Source organism: Mastigoproctus giganteus, chromosome 8, assembly GCF_048544385.1.
Source record: "Mastigoproctus giganteus isolate SK-2022 chromosome 8, ASM4854438v1, whole genome shotgun sequence".
Classification (NCBI taxonomy): domain Eukaryota; kingdom Metazoa; phylum Arthropoda; class Arachnida; order Uropygi; family Thelyphonidae; genus Mastigoproctus; species Mastigoproctus giganteus.
Window position 1 is genome coordinate 108,314,791 of NC_143582.1, and position 21,226 is coordinate 108,336,016.

Genomic DNA, 21,226 nt, shown 5'->3' on the forward strand with positions numbered 1-21,226 from the left:
AAAATGATCTTTCATAAAACTCTCACGTACCTCGAATTTACGTGATGCCAACTGTATTTTTTTATACTAAAGTGATCTAAGAGGGGTACATTTTAATAATTTGTTATTTTTATATGCTGTTTCTTATTCTACTATACAGCGAATTGGTTAGAGTGGGAGTGCAATACCACGCGCGTTTTAAGCCCACGTAACTACTAAATACAGAAATTATTGTATTTTTGTCAAAAATGGATAGTTTAAACTCCTTTGACTTATGTGGTCGTGCCGAAGTGTAAACAGCACTTATTTATTTTTTTATTTGATTTGATATATATATATATCCAAAAATAGCACTTTTATATATATACATATAAAACCACATGGTTATTGACTTCTTTTTTTTTTTTTTTCTTTTTTTTTTTTGTGAATGTGTTGCAGGAGCTTTTGCTATATTTTTAGAATTGCCCGTATTTTCACTAGGGTGGTATTTTTGTCTGCTTGAGCGCATACAGAAGTTTTGTTCCGTACGTTTTCCTTTGAGATCCAGTTTGTTTTGAAGTACAAGACCTCTTAATTATGCTTGTCAGTGCTGTGAATGGATTTCCCCTCTGGTCCAATGAAATTTAAAGATAAAGGGTACACTGTATTTGTTTCCGGGATTGTTGGTCTATTTTTAACTTAAAAGTAAGGGGGAGAAACTTCTGCTGGCTAGGGATATAAGAGCCTTAATGCAGTGATAGAAGCATACCAGATAGGTGTATGTTATTTGACATCCATTTTTGAACTTCAGTGTGCCGAAGTTGGTTTTCGGCCTAAGCTCAATAACCAACCAAGTGAGGAGGGACGTTTCTAGCTTTTTATTTGCGAATTGTAAGCCTTCTTTAAATTTTGTTTGAAAATGTGCTCTACTTTTAAAATTTACTGGGGACAAGAGAGTGCTCGGTTCCATTCTCTGTGGCTTCTTTTAAGTTGAATATTAAACCAACGATTCGTATTAGTAGACATGGAAACTGTTTTTCTGGAAGTTGCTTCTTTTGTTACGTGGTTCAGTCAAATTCAAGTTTTGTCTCAGTGACTAAACTTGAGAATTTGAGACATTTTATCTGTGTTTTAGGTAAGGCAATTAATTCTACAGCTTTCAATGGATGAGATATTGAAAGAGGTATGCATAAATGTCTGAAGGATTTCTGTAAAAGCATTTAATTTATTTGTTCACAGAGCAAGGTTCTTGTTGTTGGAGGTTTAACGGCGCTACGGCAGCTGTGCACCATTATGCGCCAAACAATGGACCTCTTAATTATGCTTTTCATAATTAAGAGGTCCATTTTATTAAAAGTGAGATGTGTATTGCGTGGGATTTAAGCACTATATTCCGTCATAGCATTTTATCCTTTTAGGAAAGTGAAAACTGTATTAATGTCAGACCTTTTGTCTAAAATTTGTTGAAAAGTATAAGTGATTTCGGCTTTATGCCTTAATAAGAATGTGGTTTAGGCCTGGCGTAGCCCAGTGGTCAGGAGCGAGAGTGCATAGCACGCGTTCCTTGAGTGGACCGGGGTTCAAGCCCTTGACTACTAAATACGATAAATATTTGTATTGACGATTATTGTAAACTCTACTGACTTGGTTGTCGTGCCGGAGTATAAACAGAAAAAAAAAAATTTTTTTTGTTTGCCGTACTCCATTATAGAGGGGCAGTCAACTGTGATATTCTGGACTGTTATTTGAGCATGGAAGTTCGGACAGAAAAGTGGATCTAGGGAAGAAAGAAGATAAAAGTGAGTAAGGTGTTTATGTCCTATTTTTAGCCTTGCAAAGCGTGACTTCTTCCTTTTGGTTCGAGAGGAAGCTAGAGGGCCAAGATTGGAGATCCCGTTTAATCTGAAGGAGTTTGTTGCCTTCTTGGTTTTTCCAGATGGTTTTCCAGTGATTCATACTTCGCCTTGTTATAAGACATGATGGTCAGTTTTGGAGCCGTCTGTGTAAATCCGGGTATAAGATTATAGTCAGTGAAAGGGATTTTGAAATAGGCGTAAACTGGTTCCACAGTAGATTTGACTGCATGGTCAGCACTCTCAAGGCTAGATATGCCAACATGGCTTGCGATCCAAAAAAATTTTACTACTTTCATGTCCTTAGTTAGATCAGTCAGCAAGTTATAAATATTACCAAATAAATAGTTATAATTTTCCTTGGTTGCTGTAAAGTGATAAGGGCACTGAGGGAGTCGGAAAAAAATAACATTCTGGGTAAACTGATGCAATTTTATAGTTTCCATGGCCATTTTGTAGTTCAGCAATAAAGATACTGCATTCTAAAGGTAACTGACTGGAGATTGTGGATGATGGAAGAACAACAGCAGCACCGATGGTCAGTTTTGGAGCCGTCTGTGTAAATCCGGGTATAAGATTAATATTTTTTTCAATTAAAGATTTATTAAGTTGTGTTATAGTCAGTGGAGAAACTACTTTTCTCCCATTCTCGCAGGAACAGATCACATTCTACAGGACAGAGAGCCCATTGAGGAGTAGTGGAACTGGTGGTGACTATTTTAGAAAGGTCTAGCTGCCAATTATCAAGTAATGAGCGAAGACGTATGCCAACAGATCGATTTATTGATGGATAAATGGCATACAAGTTCTCCCAAACTGGAATAAATAGATGTTTCATGCCAGATGCAGGGGTTGACTTTTGATAGCATAATTTAGCAGTAAAATTTGTCTTCGCACGTAGAGTGAAGGATCATGAGATTTAACGTAACGGCTCTGGACTGGAGATGTGCGGTAGGCTCCAAGAACAATGCACAGGCCATTCTGGTGAATATGGTCCAAAAACCTCACGATGTCTAGCATAGTTATAAACTATGCTAGACCCATAGTCTAATCTTGATCTTACGATAAAAAAGGTAAAGTGCAGCCATTATCAACCCACTGCAGGATACACTTCTTCATTTATAGCATGCTATCATGAGATCATACTTGGGAGGGTGATCTTATGATAGCATTCTATAAATGAAGAAGTGTATGACGGTCAACACCCCATGATGTAGTTGATAATTCTCTCAATATATTTAATTTCTTGAAACAGGTGGTTCTAAGTTGTTTGATATTGGTCAATAAAGGTCAATTTTTTAAGGTTAAACCAAGAAATCCGATAGTAAGCACAACAGGTATATCGTAGTTGCCCAGCTTTAGAATTGGGTCAGAATGGAGATTACGTCTTCTACAGAAATGAACTGAGACAGTTTTTTCAGGTGATATGCGAAATCCGTCATCTGCAGCTCAAGTTGTAATCCTGTTAAGAGCACCTTTAAGTTTTCTCTCAATCATTCTCATGTTTTGAGAGTGACAAGATATACTAAAATCATCTGCATATAAAGTAGTAATAACAGTGGGTGAAATGACACCGAGCAAGCTTACACTTCTTGTAAGCTTACAAGATAACTGCAGCATCAATGGTCAATTGCTCCTCGCACACTTTTCTCATCTGCTGCTCAGCCACGATGTTCTGACCCTCCAAGTGGTCTGATATCGTCTTAGTCATACAGCTGTGCACTGTTGGGGGACAGGTAATTGGTTTGTATTTTTCCAGGTTTGTGGTGTCTTTGTCCTTAGCCTTAATGTAGGTGATTGCTTGAGTCAGACACTGGGATTGTAAAAGGGGCAACATCATCTGGGTAAACTGCTCCGCTATGTCTCTGTGTGCATGCAGCTAAATTTCTTGGGTTTTTTTTTTTGTTTTTTTTTTTTAGGAGCATTAGCAACTAAGGCCATATTGCTCCGTTTTTCGGTGGTCATTCCCTGACCTTTCCGCACCCTCCGTATTTGTTGGTGACGGGCTCGAACTCCGGTTTAATCAAGAAGCGTGTGCTACGCACTGCTGCTCCTTCCCACCTGGCTACGGAGGCGCCTAAATTTCTTGTACCGGTAGTTGTGGATGTTATATATTCCTGGGGTTCGCCAGATATGGGACTTCCTGATTGACTATTGTACGTCTTCCTCCCGAATCTCCCAATCTGTCACCTTTTGTGCGTTCTTGGTTTTCTAGATTTGTCTAGGGGCACAGTCGTTATGGTTCCACAGGTTTCCCACCAGAACTCCTCGAGTACCTTCAGGTTGGGGGATGGATCCGTTGCGTTCCTTCTCCTCTTGTCCGATTTTCCTGTAGAAGTCGCTCTGGCTTCCATCAAATATCCTGCTATGTGTTTTCCTCTCAGCACTCTCCCTGTAACGGTGAAGACTCTTGCTGAATGCCAAGGTTTTCTGATTTTATTATTATTATTATTATTATCCGTTTATTTCCATAAGGAAACCACCCCGGGACGACAAAGTGCCAGGAGGGTGCTAAGTACATATCAGGGTACGAGATACTACGTGCAGTGGGTTACATATACTGAACACGTAGTCTCGTCCCGAAATATTATATACACATTTTATGTTTAATATATATACACATTGATGATTCTGTACATACATTATACAACTGATATATTTACAATTCACTAATAATTCCATCTATAAATTACATATTTACATAACTGTTACAGAAGGTATATTTTTACAGTCAACAAATTATTATTGTTCTGAAAGCAGAAAGTTTCTCTTTTACTCTAAATTCTTTGGTACTTTGCAGCCGATTCATATTTTGGTAAGTCTATACGAATCCTGGAAGATCTCTTTCCGGTATGTTGCATCCTCACACAGTTTTTCGGCATCTATGTGTAGTGAGTTAAATATTTTCGCTGCATTTGATGGGAAGAATCTTTGCAGGCTACTAAGATTGTTCAGGACTGGACGCAGTGGATTATTTACTTCCCCGCAACGTCTAGCAGTGGCACGCGGTTTGACTAGAATATTATCCAGGACTGGAGCATCCACTCTGCCTGTGAGCATTTGTGCGAGAGTGTGTATGTTCCTGTTAATTGTCCGCTGCATCCAGGGTGTGATGTTAAGGTTTGAGTATAGAATGGCCCTTGAGATAGTAAAAGGGTGGCCAGCAATTCTGTTAAGCCATCGCAAGAACCAGTACTCGATCCCAAGGACGGACTTATAATGTGAATCTGGAGCTGAAGACCAGATTTGCGAGGCATACATTGCAATTGGCAGGACACACATTAAAATGTACTTGGTCGCTAGCTGAGGATCCCTAATTCCTACCAGTTCCTGTCTAGTAGCCCATAAAGCGGCGAATATTTTTGTCTTCATATGGGCGAAGTGTTGAGCAAAGGTGAGTCTGTCATCCCACTGAGTCTGTCATCCCAGGTGAGAGTGCACTTTTACCACATTAGACCCGTTCACAGAGATCGAGATGTCATTTTTATTCTGCTTAGGTGTCAAGGTATTCTTCGATAATCTGATTATAGGTCTTCTGTTTGCCGTTGATGTTATTTTTCTTGAGGATGGCCTTTACTTTTCTGATCAGCTTCTTACTTCTGTTACTCCGATGGTTCTGGTTCAGTTGGCCTATCTTCACTCTTATCTCTTCTATCTTCTGCTGTAGCCTTCTTTCCTAGGCTCATGGTTCTTTGCGTTTTGTGTTCTGTTGGTCTCTGGTTTCTGTTCATTTTGGTGGCTGTGCGGATAGTGTCTAGTGTTACTTCATTATTGTTGAGGTAATCCGGTATTATTGGCTGCTTGAGGTGGTCTGTAACTTGCCAAAAGATTCTGTTGGGTCTCTGCTTCGGTATGCTATGGGTCTTTGTGCGGTCCAACAATTATTATTATTATTATTTTGGAATTAGCCGAATTTTAATTTCGATATGTATTGTCACAAATAATGTACATGATATAATTTTGTATTTCCGAAGTTGATTAGTCTTGGATATGTAAAATTAGATCATGCTTTCGTGCTTTACTTCTGGTCATGACGATGAACCCTCTACAGCGAAATATCATTAAATATTCAGAAATTCGTTTTACCAAGTTAAATAACTGGTGAAATTAAGTAACTAATTGAACCAAGTTAACAATTCTCACCCTTGACAAATGTGGCAGAAAAACCTGCTTTCTGCACAGAACTATCTGACACAAACTTGATAAGCATCTTGTTTCCACTAGAGCGCACATCTTCCGGTAATTTGTAGCCACAATATTTACCTAACAAAGAGCTAGTTTGATCATGACCATCTCGAATTTCCAAGTAATCATACACGCAATTGTCATGATTTTCCACCTGTAAAAATAAGAGCGAAGGAAATGACTTCAATTTGTGAATTGGAAACTTGAAACTAATTTTTTAACTATTTTTTTTTTTCTTTACCATCGCGATTGTATACAGTGCTAATATACTTCAACAAGCAAATCATAATTTTTCAAATCTTCTGCTATAAAGCTAGAAAATACATAAAACTGCGCTGCATTTACCCTTGTCGAGCACAGTTAACAAAATCAGAATTCAGATTATAAAAAATAGTAATACAAACGCTGAAAAATTAAAAGAAAATATGCAGTTACTACATAACTAATTTCAGCTACTATCTTTACCAAAAGTATTGGGCTACTAAGAGAAAATACAACATTTTGAGATCACTTTTAATATGGGTGGGGTTTCCTTTGTAGTCTTCGCTGAACACTTTGCACCAGTTTATGACAGGTATCAATGGAAGTATTTCCATTCCTCCAGTAGAACTGATTCGAATTGGGAAAATTAACGTTGGTCTCCACAGACAAGCACTCGTACACTTTATCAACTAGTTCTTATTACCGGGTTGATATTATTCTAATTATTTTCACAAATTCAAGTTGTCACGCATTGACCTTTGTATGGAAGGGAATTGTCCTGGCAGAAAACGTAAAACTCTGCACAATGCAATCACATCACTTCTAAAAGAATGTTATTGAGAATGCTCATAATGTTATCGCCCGTCTGCATGGTAATATAATATCTACCAAAACCATAGGTCCAAACATATAAAAATCATGGTGGAAATATGTTGATATTATCAGATTTCCACCATCATATTCCAGCTGGGAAGGAGCAGTCCTTTTTACAAGATTCCATGGGTTGGGGCTCGAGTTCTTACACCTGATGGAAACGGTGTACACAGTTTTTCATTTTCATCGCTACAAGACAATAATTTCACTCTTTTACAGAGACTAGTTCCTTTGAATGTACATCGCCGCACCTTTCACTATTCATGAAATTGCATGATTAAAGTTTTGTGACGGCAGCTCATCAGTAAAATTATTCTATTATTCTAGATGCAAAGCTGCGTACATTGCGTACACGCAATGTACGCAGTGTACGAAAGGGTCCAGAATGTACAATAACAGAGTCATTGCGCAATGACTCTGTTATTGTACATTCTGGATCCCTTTTGGCTGATTCGTTGTGTTCTGTGTTTCCCGATACCACAAAGAAGAAAGTGGGCTATTTGGTAGATGTTGAACTTTGGCATGGTCTTTTACTAGGGTGTGATCTATTTGCATAGCCCGGAACAGAATCCGAAGAACAAATTTTAAAAAGCGCCGAAACCCTTTATACAATTTTTTTTGTTTTTTCGTTTTGTTATTTGGGAGCATTAGCAACTAGGGCCATATTGCTCCGGGATATGTGGTGATCATTCCCTGACCTTTCCGCATCCTCCTATTTGGTGGTGACGGGCTCGAACCCAGGTTTAATTAAGAAGCGTGTGCTACGCACTGCTGCTCCTTCCCACCTGGCTACGGAGGCGCCTCGTTATACAATACATTCTATATACATCCAGATTCAGTAAGGTCCTTTCTGTATGACATGTGGATTATAAAAGATGCTTCTAACTTTTGCTGGTTGTGGATAATTTTCACGAGACAACTAAAGCCATGCTCTTTCAATATATTGTGCCTGTTAAGTGAAGATATTCTGTGGTAGGCTTTCCTGTTTTCCGGGATGAAAAGTCATTTGAACACATTGTGAAAAAAGGCCTATAAAAATTTGTCCCTTTGAGATGTGATTCGAACTCAGGCATTTGCAATATTAATCTATAAAAGCAGTTATAACCACTGTGCTATTCACGAGGGCTCCACCTGGTGCAACTTCATTTATACCACTGCGTTGCCCCACTGCTCTCTATATTATTTACATAACCGATGTTTGGGATAATATGTGCTCATTCATGAATGTCTTAACTTTTGAAAACGCACAGAATGCGTCTTGACTACGATCCTAAAGAAAAAAAAACAGAAAAACTGATATTTATGCTTCTTTGTAACTCCATAAGAACTTGCATAAATTTAATGGAAATCTCCTATCCACAGGTAATTTTACTACACTACCTCTGTTTCTCTTTTCCCCTTCAAGCAAACTCCCTAGTGGCGTATTTGCCATTAAAAAAAGAAAAGAGACAAAACGATATATTTCTTCTTCTTTTTTTTTTTTGCATTTCCACAAATTCTGTTTTTGTCTGCTGAGAGAAAAAAAAAGCAGAGGAATTTCAGAAAAAACCTCGATGAGATTTCTTTTGGTATATTTTTTATAGGAAAGTCTACAAGTTCATTATATATGTATACAAGGAAAGTATACAAGTTCATAGTAAAGGGAAAATCATGTTTAACAAATCTGGTTCGCTATTTCGAAAGGGTCACTCACGAGCTGGATTTAGGGAATAATTTCGACATTGTTTATTTAGATTTCAGCAAAGCTTTTGACTCAGTCCCACATGAGCGGTTGCTTTATAAGCTGGAACAGGTTGGAATCACTGGAAAAATCCTTAGATGGATAGAAGGATGGCTTCAGGGCAGGAGGCAGAGGGTTGTGATAAATGGCTATTCCTCAGATTGGGTTGATGTAAGAAGTGGGGTTCCCCAAGGATCAGTATTAGGACCACTGTTGTTTTTAATTTTCATAAACGACATTGATGAAGGGATAGAGGGCGTGATGTCTAAATTTGCAGATGATGTTAAAATTGGTAGAGTAGTTAATGATCACTGTCAAGCTGAGCTTCTTCAGCGAGACCTAGATAGACTTCAAGAATGGTCAGAAAAATGGCAGCTGTGCTTTAATCCAACAAAGTGTAAGGTATTACACCTGGGAAACAGTAATCCCAAAATAACTTATTCACTTGGTGGAGTTCAACTAAACCCAGTACTGGAGGAAAGGGACTTGGGTGTTACGATACGGTCAGACATGAAATTCTCTGAGCATTGTAAACAGGTTGCAAGGAAGGCCCATGGTGTCCTATCGATGATCTATCGAACTTTTGCAAGTAGAGATAGGGACGTGATAATCCCATTATATAAGGCTTATGTTAGACCACACTTGGAATACTGTGTTCAAGTATGGAGACCGCACCTGAAGAAAGACATCGAGCTTCTTGAAAGGGTGCAAAGAAGGGTAACTCGCCTGGTGAGATCGGCAAAAGGGCGTCCGTATGAAGAAAGACTTCGAATATGTGGGTTGCAGAGTTTGGAAACTAGGCACCTTAGAGGAGATTTGATTGAGGTGTTTAAGGCTCTGAGAGGCATCAGTAAAATGAATGAGGACAAAATTTTCAAGATTATAAATGATGCTAGAACTAGGGGACATAAATTCAAGTTACGTGGGGAAATGTTTAGATTGGACTGCAGGAAGTTTTATTTTAGCCAGCGAGTTTTAAATTACTGGAATAAGTTGCCTTCATGGGTGGTAGAGGCCGACAGTTTGGGGAAATTCAAAGGTCATCTGGATAGTACTTTCGGGTAAGGGAAGCGCATAGGATGATAGGATTAATTTCCTTTTTATTTAATTTTTAATTTCATTTTATTATTTTTATTTATTTATTAATTATTATTATTTATTTAATTTTTGTTTTTATCATTGTTTTGTTCGGATTTTTTTTTTTTTTTTTTTTTTTTTTTGGCTGGTGCAGCATAAGCCATAGGCTTTCTTGCACCATACGGCCGTTACTAATACTAATACTAATATACACCAAGAATTTGCAAGTTAAAATATTTTCTTGGGAGGTAAAGGTTCCATATGTTGGAAGAAAAGGAAGATGATAGAACCAAACTATCATTCTACTTCCTTTGAAGTCATTTATTAAATACCTAACGCAACTTTAATTTTTTGAACGTCTCCCCCCACTGTAACCCTTCGTTACAACAGCTTCAACCGCTCACTCCATTACTAGATAACCAAATACTCCCGTTCAAGCCACATTATCTGCCAGAAAAACTTGTTCGTTACATCCGTGCGACCATCTCACATTCATAACGGATATTAATATTTTATTTCACTACCCCTATCCATTTTGGATGGCGAAATTTTTAAAAGGTCCCTTTGATCATTTACTCTCCTGGAAATGGGTTTGATATGGACTTTTTTTTTATTTATAGAAGAAAATGATTAATCAATGCTTGGCAAGAGCTTAATTATATTCTGATGACCTTACTGAAGTTTATGCTCAGTTATAATGGCCTGAAACCGCTTCTTACATAAAATTCACAGATTTACACACGTAAAATTTTCGACTCATGTATGGTTTTGTGGCATTTTCAGAGATAGCTTGAAGTTGGAACAAGAAATTATATTCGGCAGAAAATTCTGTTTCAAGCAGATATGGACTAAGCTGGACTGTTTCTGATAAACTCCAAAGGAACTAAGGCCATAAGACAACAATCTATCTTGTCTGCAAAATGCATATATTTTAGGATTAGTTTACAATTTCTGACCATACTTTAGGATGAAAAATCATAAACTTTTATCCTCGAGCAATTAATCGGGCCGGGACTTGAAAAATACTGTCGAAGTAGTTCCTGCCATCACTGCTGGGAATAAATCGGTACGATCTGGTGAAGGTATCAAACTCAGAACTTTTTACAGGTTGCTAGCTCCCTAGCTTCCCTTAACTTTTCAATTAAGGGAATCAGTTGAGCTAGGATTCGCGGTAATTTCTTTAAATTAGCAGTACTTATAAAAGCATTTTAATTAAGGGAAGCTAGGATAAGCCATTATCTCATTATACTCTATCAAAATTTCACAGACGGCAACAAAAACAATTTTTTTTTTTAAAAGTTTGCACAATTTGTTTTCAACAGGAGAGTGATAACATTTATTTTAAATTTTCAGGGGTGTTGTAACCTCTTTAAATTAGCAATACACAAAAATATTTCAGTTAATTAATATAAATTACTAGTGATCATTTCGAGGAATTAAGATAATAAACTATTATTAATAAAGTAAATTGACGTAACAGATTTAAATTACATGTCTTGATGTACAGTAATATACCTCAAATGAGAGAAACTTCAAAGCTACTTGATAATTTTCCGGCACAGTAATCCACCATGTGCATTCTTTATTAGCCCTGTAGTCTTCCGGATAATTAGGACTTTGGAGAACCCCTTCATCTTTAATTATATCTCCTCCGCAGACAGCTGAGCAGTGAAAGAGGTAAAGCAAATATTTTAAAAAACAGAGGATTAATAAAATCTTTAAATATTTCATATTTGATTTTCCACTTATATTGTTGTGTTTAAATTTATGCTTTATACACAAGCTATGTTACTAAATCCACCCCGACCCCCAATAATAAAACGTAAGATACAATCGCATCCGAAGTGAAATCTATAAGTCAGAGAAGTAGGTGAGAGTGCCAAGTTGCATTGAACAACTGAGGAATGTGCGTGTAAATTGGTTAACGTCGGAAGTTCTGGAACGGTTATGCGTAAAAATAGCATTCAATTAGTGACGGACACTCGCTACCATTAGGAATGAGTTTGCAAAGCTGACAAGGATCATTTTAAAGTTTTAGTCAATATACAGAACGCCAGGTAGAGGATTTTTTTTTTCTGGAGAACTTTCCAGACGGGTTACATGTGATAAAGCCAATTATAAAGAATCACGTTTCATCCTATTTCAATCTAACGTTACTACAACTGCTTGGTGAAAGAGCAGAAGAATGCATCCTCCCGGTGGTCTCAATCATAGTAGCCTTTAGACGTAATTTGATTGCGTCCAAAGGAAATATAGGAAATGGGAGCAGCCGGAAGATAGATCATGAAACCTATGAGAGAGAGATTATCCTGCATATAAAGAGAACCACATAAATGCATATAAAGAGGAACACAGCACTGCGTATTAAAAGAAGACCACATCGTATCATGATATGATCAAATGATGTTGTCAGAAGAGCACTAGCCAGACACAATAACCTCGAAGCATTGGTTAATTGATGTGATAAATAACTTTCCCAAACAAAGTTACAATCAGACCTTTCTCTTTTTGAACAGATAAAATATGTTCAATCTACAAAGTCGATCACCTCCTTCTAAATACCTTCCAGACGACTAAAGATAGGTATTCATAAATTCTTGAACCAGTTCCTAATATTGCAAATCCCAAGATACCTTAAACTTTAATATATCCATAGGATGCTTTCTACTGAAACTATTTGAAAAGCTTATACATCTGGTAATTATTCAACACTATTTCGCTCACCGACCATTCTACATCAATAAAGAACCCTACTATAGGTACGGGGGTACCTATTCAGGCAATACAGGAGTCCCTTCCTGCCTGGATATCCTCTTATAGAGCATAAAAATAACCCTGAATGATAGAATTGTTTTAGTTGAACCAAATGAAACTAAGGCGTAAAAGTATTGTGTATGTCAATTAATTAATGTAAACTTCTGTTTGTATATTGCATGTATTGTCTGGTTGGTTTACCTGTTTTCTGAACGAAACAAACACTGTACAACCCTCTCTTAAGAACAGAAGGATGATACAGTGCGAAAAGGGCGGATAAAATTTTCTCCCGACTTAGGAGGATAAGCTGCTGCACATGTATAAAGTTCCAGCAGATTAGCATTAAAAGTGATATGAACAGTTCATGTAGGTGTGTTCGGTGCCCACCGGTATTGCACTATCTCCAGTGGGTGTGGAATTTTGTGCATTTCAGCACTACAGGTGATACCAGCACATTAGGCTAACACGAGCGCCAACACTTTTTCGGGCAGAGGTTCTGCACCACGACAGATGAACAAGGTGGAGATGGGAAAATGGAAAATGCCTAGGAGCCACCAGCGATACCACACACACACACACACAGGGCCTTTTCCACACCGGGTAGAAAAGGCCCGGTTTCGAATCCCGTCGATGACTCGAGGAACTTTTATGGGCTTTTTTCACTTCGTGTTTGAGTTAGTCAGTCGCAGACGTAGATAGTAAGGTTTTCCCCGGAAAAACTTGGATTTTTCGTCCAGAAAAGCAGAGAACACGCGCAATTCCCAGACACGATACACATCTGTAGTTGAAGTGACTTACTAGGTGACCCTAATATATATGAGTTTAAAAAAGTTCATGTAGGTTTGCGTTAACATGATATCGTCTTAAGAGTTTCATCCCATCTGACCAATCAGTGGTGAATACCTGTATTTCAAAGAACATTCCATGAAACCAAAAAGAAGACTTACAAGATCTTGTAAGCTGCCACAATATTAGACCGATCCGACAGTACACTAAGAGTAACTAACATCCTTGTATGACTCCGAAAGCTGGTTTCTGCACCTACCTGCTACTGCAACGTATTCTTATCATGGAATACTGGATACTGCGATGGAGTGAGAGTGGATGGCTCGTTCTCCAAAACTATTCTACTAACCAATTTAGGTACGGCTTCCTCCTCCGAAACCTTGCTGTTCTCAATTAAACACTATTATGCACTTGTTAATTTGTGCACATGCCAAATCAACTTAGGCTATGAGGCGTCACAATATTATGTAAACTGCATATAATATATGGTCAACGTGCCTGTTTGCTGGGCGAAAAACCTGTTCGGAGGGAAAAACCTCACCTCAAACCGATTAACACTATTCAACCACATTGTGGAAAAAAAAAACCCATAAAATTCCTCCCGCCACTGACGGATTGGAACTCTTACCAATCCATCCTGTGTGGGAAGGAATGGTAATTATATTCACTATGCTGCCTACGAGGACACTTGCTATGCAACTAACTTGTTAGATTGGTGATGCATCCGGGAAACAATAATCTTATATCCAAAAACAAATGGAAATCAGTACCTCCCACTTATGAGGACACTCATTAAACCTTGACCTTTAAGTGGACAGTTTCCAAGTAACGCTAATCAGTACTTCAACACATTATCCATTGCACCACATAGGTTCAATGACGAAAAAGCCTAAAATGAAATTATAGAGAACAGAAAAAAAATTTCTTGTTTTTAAGAAAAGGTGGGAAGAAATTTCACAATAAATAGCATTTATTTTGAAATTTCAGGGGCGCTGTAACATCGTTAAATTACCAATACCTATACAAGCATTTGTGTTAATTAATATAAATTTATTCGTGATCATTTCAAGGAATTAAGGTAATAAAATATTATTTTAAAAGTAAATTTAAGAAACAAATTTAAATTACACATCTTGCTGTACAGTAACACACCTCAAATGAGAGAAACTTCAAAGATATCTGATAATTTTCAGTCAGTAATCCACTTCCTCTTCAACCTCTGAATTTAAAGGTTGAATTTGCAGAGGGAGGACCTGCGTTCCACGTCAAGACTTCTACCGTAGCCAGCAGGAGATACCTTGCCACAATCAAGTAAAAAACTTAATTTTATTCGTAACAGCCCTGCACCTACTCATGTTGTGTTTATGCTTCTGATATATACAGTACTTTATATGTATGCAAATAACTTATTTGCATACATATGCAAATAAGTTAAAATACACTACAAACATAGATTTATGTAAAAATTTAATTCATAAGAATTTAATCTAAATGTGTAATTGCAATACTAACTTTTAACATTTATAACTAATTCAAATCAAAAGGAACTATAAAGCTCAATAAGTCCTATAATTTAAGAACATTTATAACATACATTCTAAAATATCTCTGAATATGAAAACATTTATTGACAAATTATATCTTCCTTCACTATAAATCCTAAGATCCATACCTCAAAAATACGTCTTTATTACCAAATATGAATAAATACAAGAAACAGCCGGACCTCCATCAAGGAAAGTATATACCGAAAAATTTGTCTATCAGGAGGTTATATAAAGTAATGCACTCTGACAAATGATATTATCGAGTAAACTATTCGCAAACTAAAATTCGAGCATTTGCACGAAGGTATTGCTAATACTTATTTTAAAGAACTACTTTTTTATTTTGTTGATTACAATAATTGCTTATATTTGGTAATATAATCTTAAATTTGGTAATAAACATTTTTGAAAGTTTTACCTTACTGAGAGGTATTTCAGAATGATTGTTGGTAAATATTAGATGTTAATACTATATTTATAAGTTTGGCATTCTTCTTTAAACCATATGCAAGACAGTACATTAAATCTTACCAGAAATAACTTTGTAATAATTAATTTATAAATCGGAACCTTTTTCCCCATCTTTGTTGATGGACTTTTAATCTAGTGATACTATAATAGTTATACCTAAAGGATTTGTTAGCGTTCAGCAATTTCCTTTGGCATTTAAATTCCTGTTCGTAATGTTCATTGTTAGTTCGTTCATATTCTTTCCCGTTAGTTCGAGCAGTGTGGACTTAATACCAACCGTGTTTTTATATTATCACTGCAGTAAATACGCTAATGATATAAATTAATGATTTTTTATGCTTTGAATGAAATCATTAGGGATTATATTTCGTTAAAAGATGCTTTCTAAAAATGTACGCGTGTGAAGTATTTTCAAGATACTCAAAATCTTAATAACTCATCTTTCAATGAACTTACTGTTTATTATGTATTACTTATTTAACAAAATCCTTTTGAAGTTGCCCATATTTTTTCGTTTATCCATAGTATGTGGCTAACTCAGTATACTTCATGAAAAACTTGCGATATAAATGAAACAATAAAGAAAAAAATTTACCTTACCCTCATAAACAGCTCTGAATCCTCTGCGAATATTATGATGGGCAGATGTTTTATATATGATCAACATGCGATATCCAGCACTCACAAGGCGTTCAGGAATTCTTCTGTTACCGCAGTATCGACCTAAAGGGGGTGGGGGAAACGCAATTAATATTTTCAAAAAAGCAATCAACTTTAAATACACGTTTTAATTCCAGAGGCAGTGCGATGACCAAATAAATGGCAGACGTTCGCGGACTTTTTTATTATTATATTTAAAAATTAATATTCGATATATTTATAATTAATGGCTGCAGGCCAAACCATTGTTTCACTTCGGATTGCAGGAACCCAGAGAAGTACTGCGTAGTTTGTAACTGATTTCGTTAAATTTCAATGAACACATTCACAATAACAACGCTTTATCTTTTAATGAATGCTTTTTTTTTTTTGCTATCACATAAATACGCTTCTTGCTACTTATCAGAGTCTAAAAAACGAAGTTACTATTTTATTTTACTAGGCGTCAAAACAGAACATTTCCAAATAAAATATTTACAATCGATTACGCCTGAGCAGCAATTAAGTAACAGATATGTTGGGAGCTGATTTAAAAAAAAAAAAAATCAAAAATCGTCGTAACATTTTAATCGCAGAAGATAGCGAGTCCGTAGCTTAGAAATCGGAATATTTCCTTCAGTTTGGAAAAGAAATAAGGAAAACTGCGTTACTAATTTGGTAGATAACGTATCTTATCAGTTTTAAGTAGGAAATTGCAGCAATAAATCTCAACCAGTGCTGCTAACATAAACTTATCAGGAGAAGGTACAGCCACTTCCTTAATATTTAACTAATAAATTACATTTTATATCTCAATTTCTGATTAATACCAATGAATTGTCACGGTTTTCTTTCGTCCTTTTTTCTTTTCTTTCAGTGAAAACTTTATCTCCTGCGATATTCAAAATTTTATCCAGCTTAAAAAACCGAAAGTACAGTGCTCTGCTTTAACAGCAGATCAGTTAGCGTAAGGTATAAAGTAAAACCAGATTAGCATTAGCATTTTAGCATTAGTAGAGGCATTTGATGCAAGAAAGCAAGCTTATGCAGCATCAGTCAAAAAAAAAAAATAATAAAATAAATAAATAAATAAAAAAAAACCACTTCCACTTCACCCCTCTGTTCGTTCGAAATACCTGTCCAGCTGAACCTTAAACTTATTTAGGCTATCAACTTACACGACAAGGGATGGAAGTCTGTTCCACCAACCAACCACCCACTGGCTAAAGGCAAATTTCCTCACGTCTATCCTACATCTGTCTTTCTTCAATTTGAATTTATACTCTCTCAGGTTTCTGAGCAAGAGGAAGAATCCCATCAGCATTGAGCATGCTTAAACCATTCAAGGCTTTATACACCTCTATCAGATCACCTCACTGGTGCCTAGTCTCCAGACACTGTAATTTGCAGAACTTAAGCCTTTCTTCGTAAGAGCACCCCTTTGTTCCATTCACCAATCTTGTTGCCCTTCTCTTTACTCGTTCCAGCATCTCTACATCCTTCTTGAAATGAGGCCTCCCGACCTGTATACAGTACTCTAGGTGTGGCCTGACCATTGCCTTATACAAGGGAATAATCACTTCCTTATCCCTGCTAGAAAAATTCCTATATATCATCGAAAATACACCATGAGCTACTCTTGCAGCCCGTCTGCACTGCTCAGAAAACTTCATATCTGCCTGCACAACCACCCCCAGGTCCCTTTCATTCTCTACCACTGTCAGTGTAGTACCACAGAGTTGATACGTTGCTCTGGGGTTTACATTTGTCAATGTTAAACTTCATTTGCCACCTCTCAGCCCATCTTGTCATCCTTTCCAGATCCTGTTGCAGTAGCGTAGTGTCAGTAGTGTCCTTGACAACCCTGCCAACCTTCGTATCGTCTGCAAACTTGGACATTAAGCTTGATATACCATCATCAATATCATTTATAAATACAGAAAACAATAATGGACCCAATACTGAACCCTGAGGGACTCCACTAATAACATTAGTCCACGATGAGCAGTGTCCATTGATTACCACTCGCTGTCTTCTCCCCCTCAACCACCCCTTCATCCATAGCAGCAATTTGCCTCCAATGTTACACTGCTCCAATTTGTGCGGCAGTCTTCCATGTGCAACAGTATCAAAAGCCTTTCTAAGATCCAAGTATATAATATCAAAGTTATTCCCTGCATCCAGTTCTTTTGTGACTGCATCATAGTATCCAATCAAATTGGTCAGGCAAGACTTCCCCTTAACAAAACCATGCTGTGTCTGAGCTATAACTGAAGTCTTGTCTAGATGATCCTGCAGTGCTTCTTTAACCAGTGCCTCCATTAATTTTCCGGGAACAGAAGTTAAACTAACAGGTCTATAATTACTTGTGTCGCCCTTTGATCCTCCTTTGTGAATTGGGGTCACATTTGCACATCTCCAGTCCATGGGTACTTCCCCTGAGTCCAAGGAAGCTCTCATAATTATGGCTAAGGGTTTGCTTACTTCCTTTGCTGCCTCCTTTAAAATAACTGGATAGATCCCTTCCACCCCAGGTGCCTTTTTTGTATTTATCTTCAACAATTTCTCCTCCACTTTACTCTCAGTTATTACAAGATTCTCTAGCTTACTGCCAGAGTTGAATACGTCTGTGGCATTCCCCTCGCTGAATAACTCCTCATGTGTGAATGTCGATGCAAAATATTCATTTAGTTTGTTAGCTACCTGAGCAGGATCATCAACAGTTGACCCATCGATATCAAGTGGACCAATCTGATTCATCCCCTTCCTTCTAGAGTTTACATAAGTAAAGAACTCTTTGCTGTTTTTCTTTGCATCCCTTGTCAAAGATTTCTCGTAATATGCCTTCGCCTGCCTAACCTCCTTTGTAACTTGGTTACATATCAACTTGTATCTATCATAGGCTTCTGTGTCACGTGTTAATTTGTATGTATCCCATTCATTTTTCTTCTCTGCCATATGTCTCATTAGTTCATCTGACATCCACTTAGGTCTAAACCCTGAACAATATTTCTTAGTTGGTATGCAAAGCCTAGTAGCTTCCAAGATAAGTTCTTTGAATGCTTCCCATTTTGAATTTGCTGTTGGTAACATCATCAGTTGGTCCCACTGTATAGAATTTAAATACTTAGATAGCGTAATACGAAGCACTGTATTAGGAATATGTTCGCTTATTATAGTATTATCAATTTAAAAAATATATATTATTAATCTTATTAAATTTCATTGTTAATTAAATTGTATTTAAACGGAAATCATGACCGAGACCAGAGCTGCGAAGCAAAGATCACAGACTAGCGAGAGTGCTGTGACTCGGGGGAGAAACGACGGAGGCATTTCTCCAACGCATCACAGTCTCAAAAAATGTGCGAAATGCGACATGTTTGCCGACCTTTCTAAAACAACACATGATCTAGCCGATGATGCCTTTGTGTATGCTAGGTGTCTAGAGTGTCAAGAAATTAGGCGCCAACTGATGGGCGTCTATGAGAGCTTAAGGTGTAGGGTAAATGCCTTCGAAGAAATTAATATGAGGGCCCATCAAGCTCTCAACTGCCCAGCTCAACGGCAGAGCTCACTCCTGGGCATCAGGCAACACAGAGGCAATATCCAAGGCAGAATGCGCTGGTCCCAAAGGAACTAGTTATTGTTGGTGACTATTGTCAGGGAGACGGGAAATATACTATGCAATAAGAATAGGTGGAACAGGACCAGGGTATGTCTACCAGGGGAAAAATTCGATGAAGTTATAAAGCATATATCATCTTTTAAGGGCACAAAAGGTGATATTGTTCTACACGTTGGAACTAATGACATTAAGAGTAAGAGATCTGCAGATTTACTCAACAAGTACAGGCAGATCAATGCTGAAAAAAAGTCGAGAGTTAGGGTTTAATGTGAAAGTGTCTGCAGTTCTGCCCAGACACGGTAGGAGGGAGTATATGATGAGAACCTTGTCGATCAATTTGGCCATGGAGAGATTGTGCAAGGCTCAAGGGGTAGAATTTTTTTCAGCGTGGTCTGTGCTTGCTAACAGGAGAGATTGCTTCTACAGGGATGGGATACATTTAAATAGAAAGGGTGCGAGAACATTTGCTGATGCTTTCGAGGCAGTGTTAGGTGGGTCAGAAAACTGCTAGCTTGGGGGGATACACAGACTAAAAGGTTAACAGTGGCCTAATACCAACAAGAGGCAAAAGTGATTCTTACACTACTTCTATTAGAATGAGCAGCAGCCTGGAAAGCAAAGTAATGGAGATTTCCAGGACTGCTGGGAGTCATAGTGAAAAGAGTAAATACATGGGCTGCGTTAGGGTAACTAAGAGTAGGAACAGGTGCATGTATACTTGAATGCACACCAATGCTAGGAGTATAGTAGTATAGTTAATAAATTTGATGAGCTTGAAGTGTCAAGACATCAAAGGCAGATATTGTTGGGATATCAAAGAAGTGGTGTCACACAGACATAAGGAATGCAGAATTGGAATTTGGGGAGTACAATGTGTACAGAAACGATGACAGGACAGGAAAGGAGGAGGGGTTATGCAAATTAGTTAAGAAACAAAATATAAGGAAGTGCATCCAATTGATGTTGGCGGACAATGCATGTTGAGTCTGGTTTGATGTGACATAAGCACTGGGAAAGGAAAAATGAGGTGTGTGTTATAGGCCTAATGAATCCGATGAGTATAATGAGCAATTGTGCAGAGAAATAGAGTGGGCCAGTAAATCATTATATCTTATAATGGGGGATTTTAACTTTCCAGATACTAACTAGAACTTGTGGGTTGATCATTTGCACACTAGCAATACTTTTTTTTTGGATTTATTGGATGACTGTTTTCTACAGCAGCATGTTCAAGAGGCAACCAGAGGGGGTAATACTCTTGATCTGATTATCAGCAGTGATTATTCATGCATTAAGAATTTGCAGATAAATTAACCACTGGGTGACAGTGATCACAGTGTACTGATGTAGAGAGAGAGAGAGAGAGAGAGAGAGAGAGAGAGAGAGATAATGTAGGATCTAGTTAAGGATGTAACTACCATCAAGGCTAAAGGGAGGGCTTTTGCTTTCGTAAAAGTGATTACAGGGGTCTTAGACAGTTTTTAAATTCTGTACAGTGGGACAACCGATGATGTTACCAACGTTGAATTCTTGGCAGCAAAGGAAGTAAGCAAACCCTTAGGAAAACTTCAGGGACTTAATTTTGGAGGCTACTAGGTTTTTCATTCCAACCTAGAAATACTGTTCGAGGTTTAGGCCTAAATGGATGTCAGATTAATTAAAGAGGCTCGTTTGTTGTTTGTTATTTTGGTTTTTAGGAGCATTAGCAACTAAGGTCATATTGCTCCAGGGATATGCGGTGGTCATTCCCTGA

The 21,226-nt window shown here is 37.5% G+C and overlaps 1 protein-coding gene across 1 annotated transcript in view; it reads right to left on the bottom strand.

Annotated features, from left to right (window-relative positions):
- The window catches only part of LOC150081758 (protein tolkin-like), a 285,479-nt gene that overhangs the window by 77,521 nt on the left and 186,732 nt on the right, over positions 1-21,226 (bottom strand). Inside the window, exons 10-12 of the mRNA XM_090379622.1 lie at positions 15,807-15,929; positions 11,164-11,309; positions 5,955-6,150 (exon numbers count right to left, since the gene is read on the bottom strand). Coding sequence (XP_090235748.1) covers positions 5,955-6,150; positions 11,164-11,309; positions 15,807-15,929 — 465 coding nt within the window. The remainder of the gene's footprint in view (positions 1-5,954; positions 6,151-11,163; positions 11,310-15,806; positions 15,930-21,226) is intronic.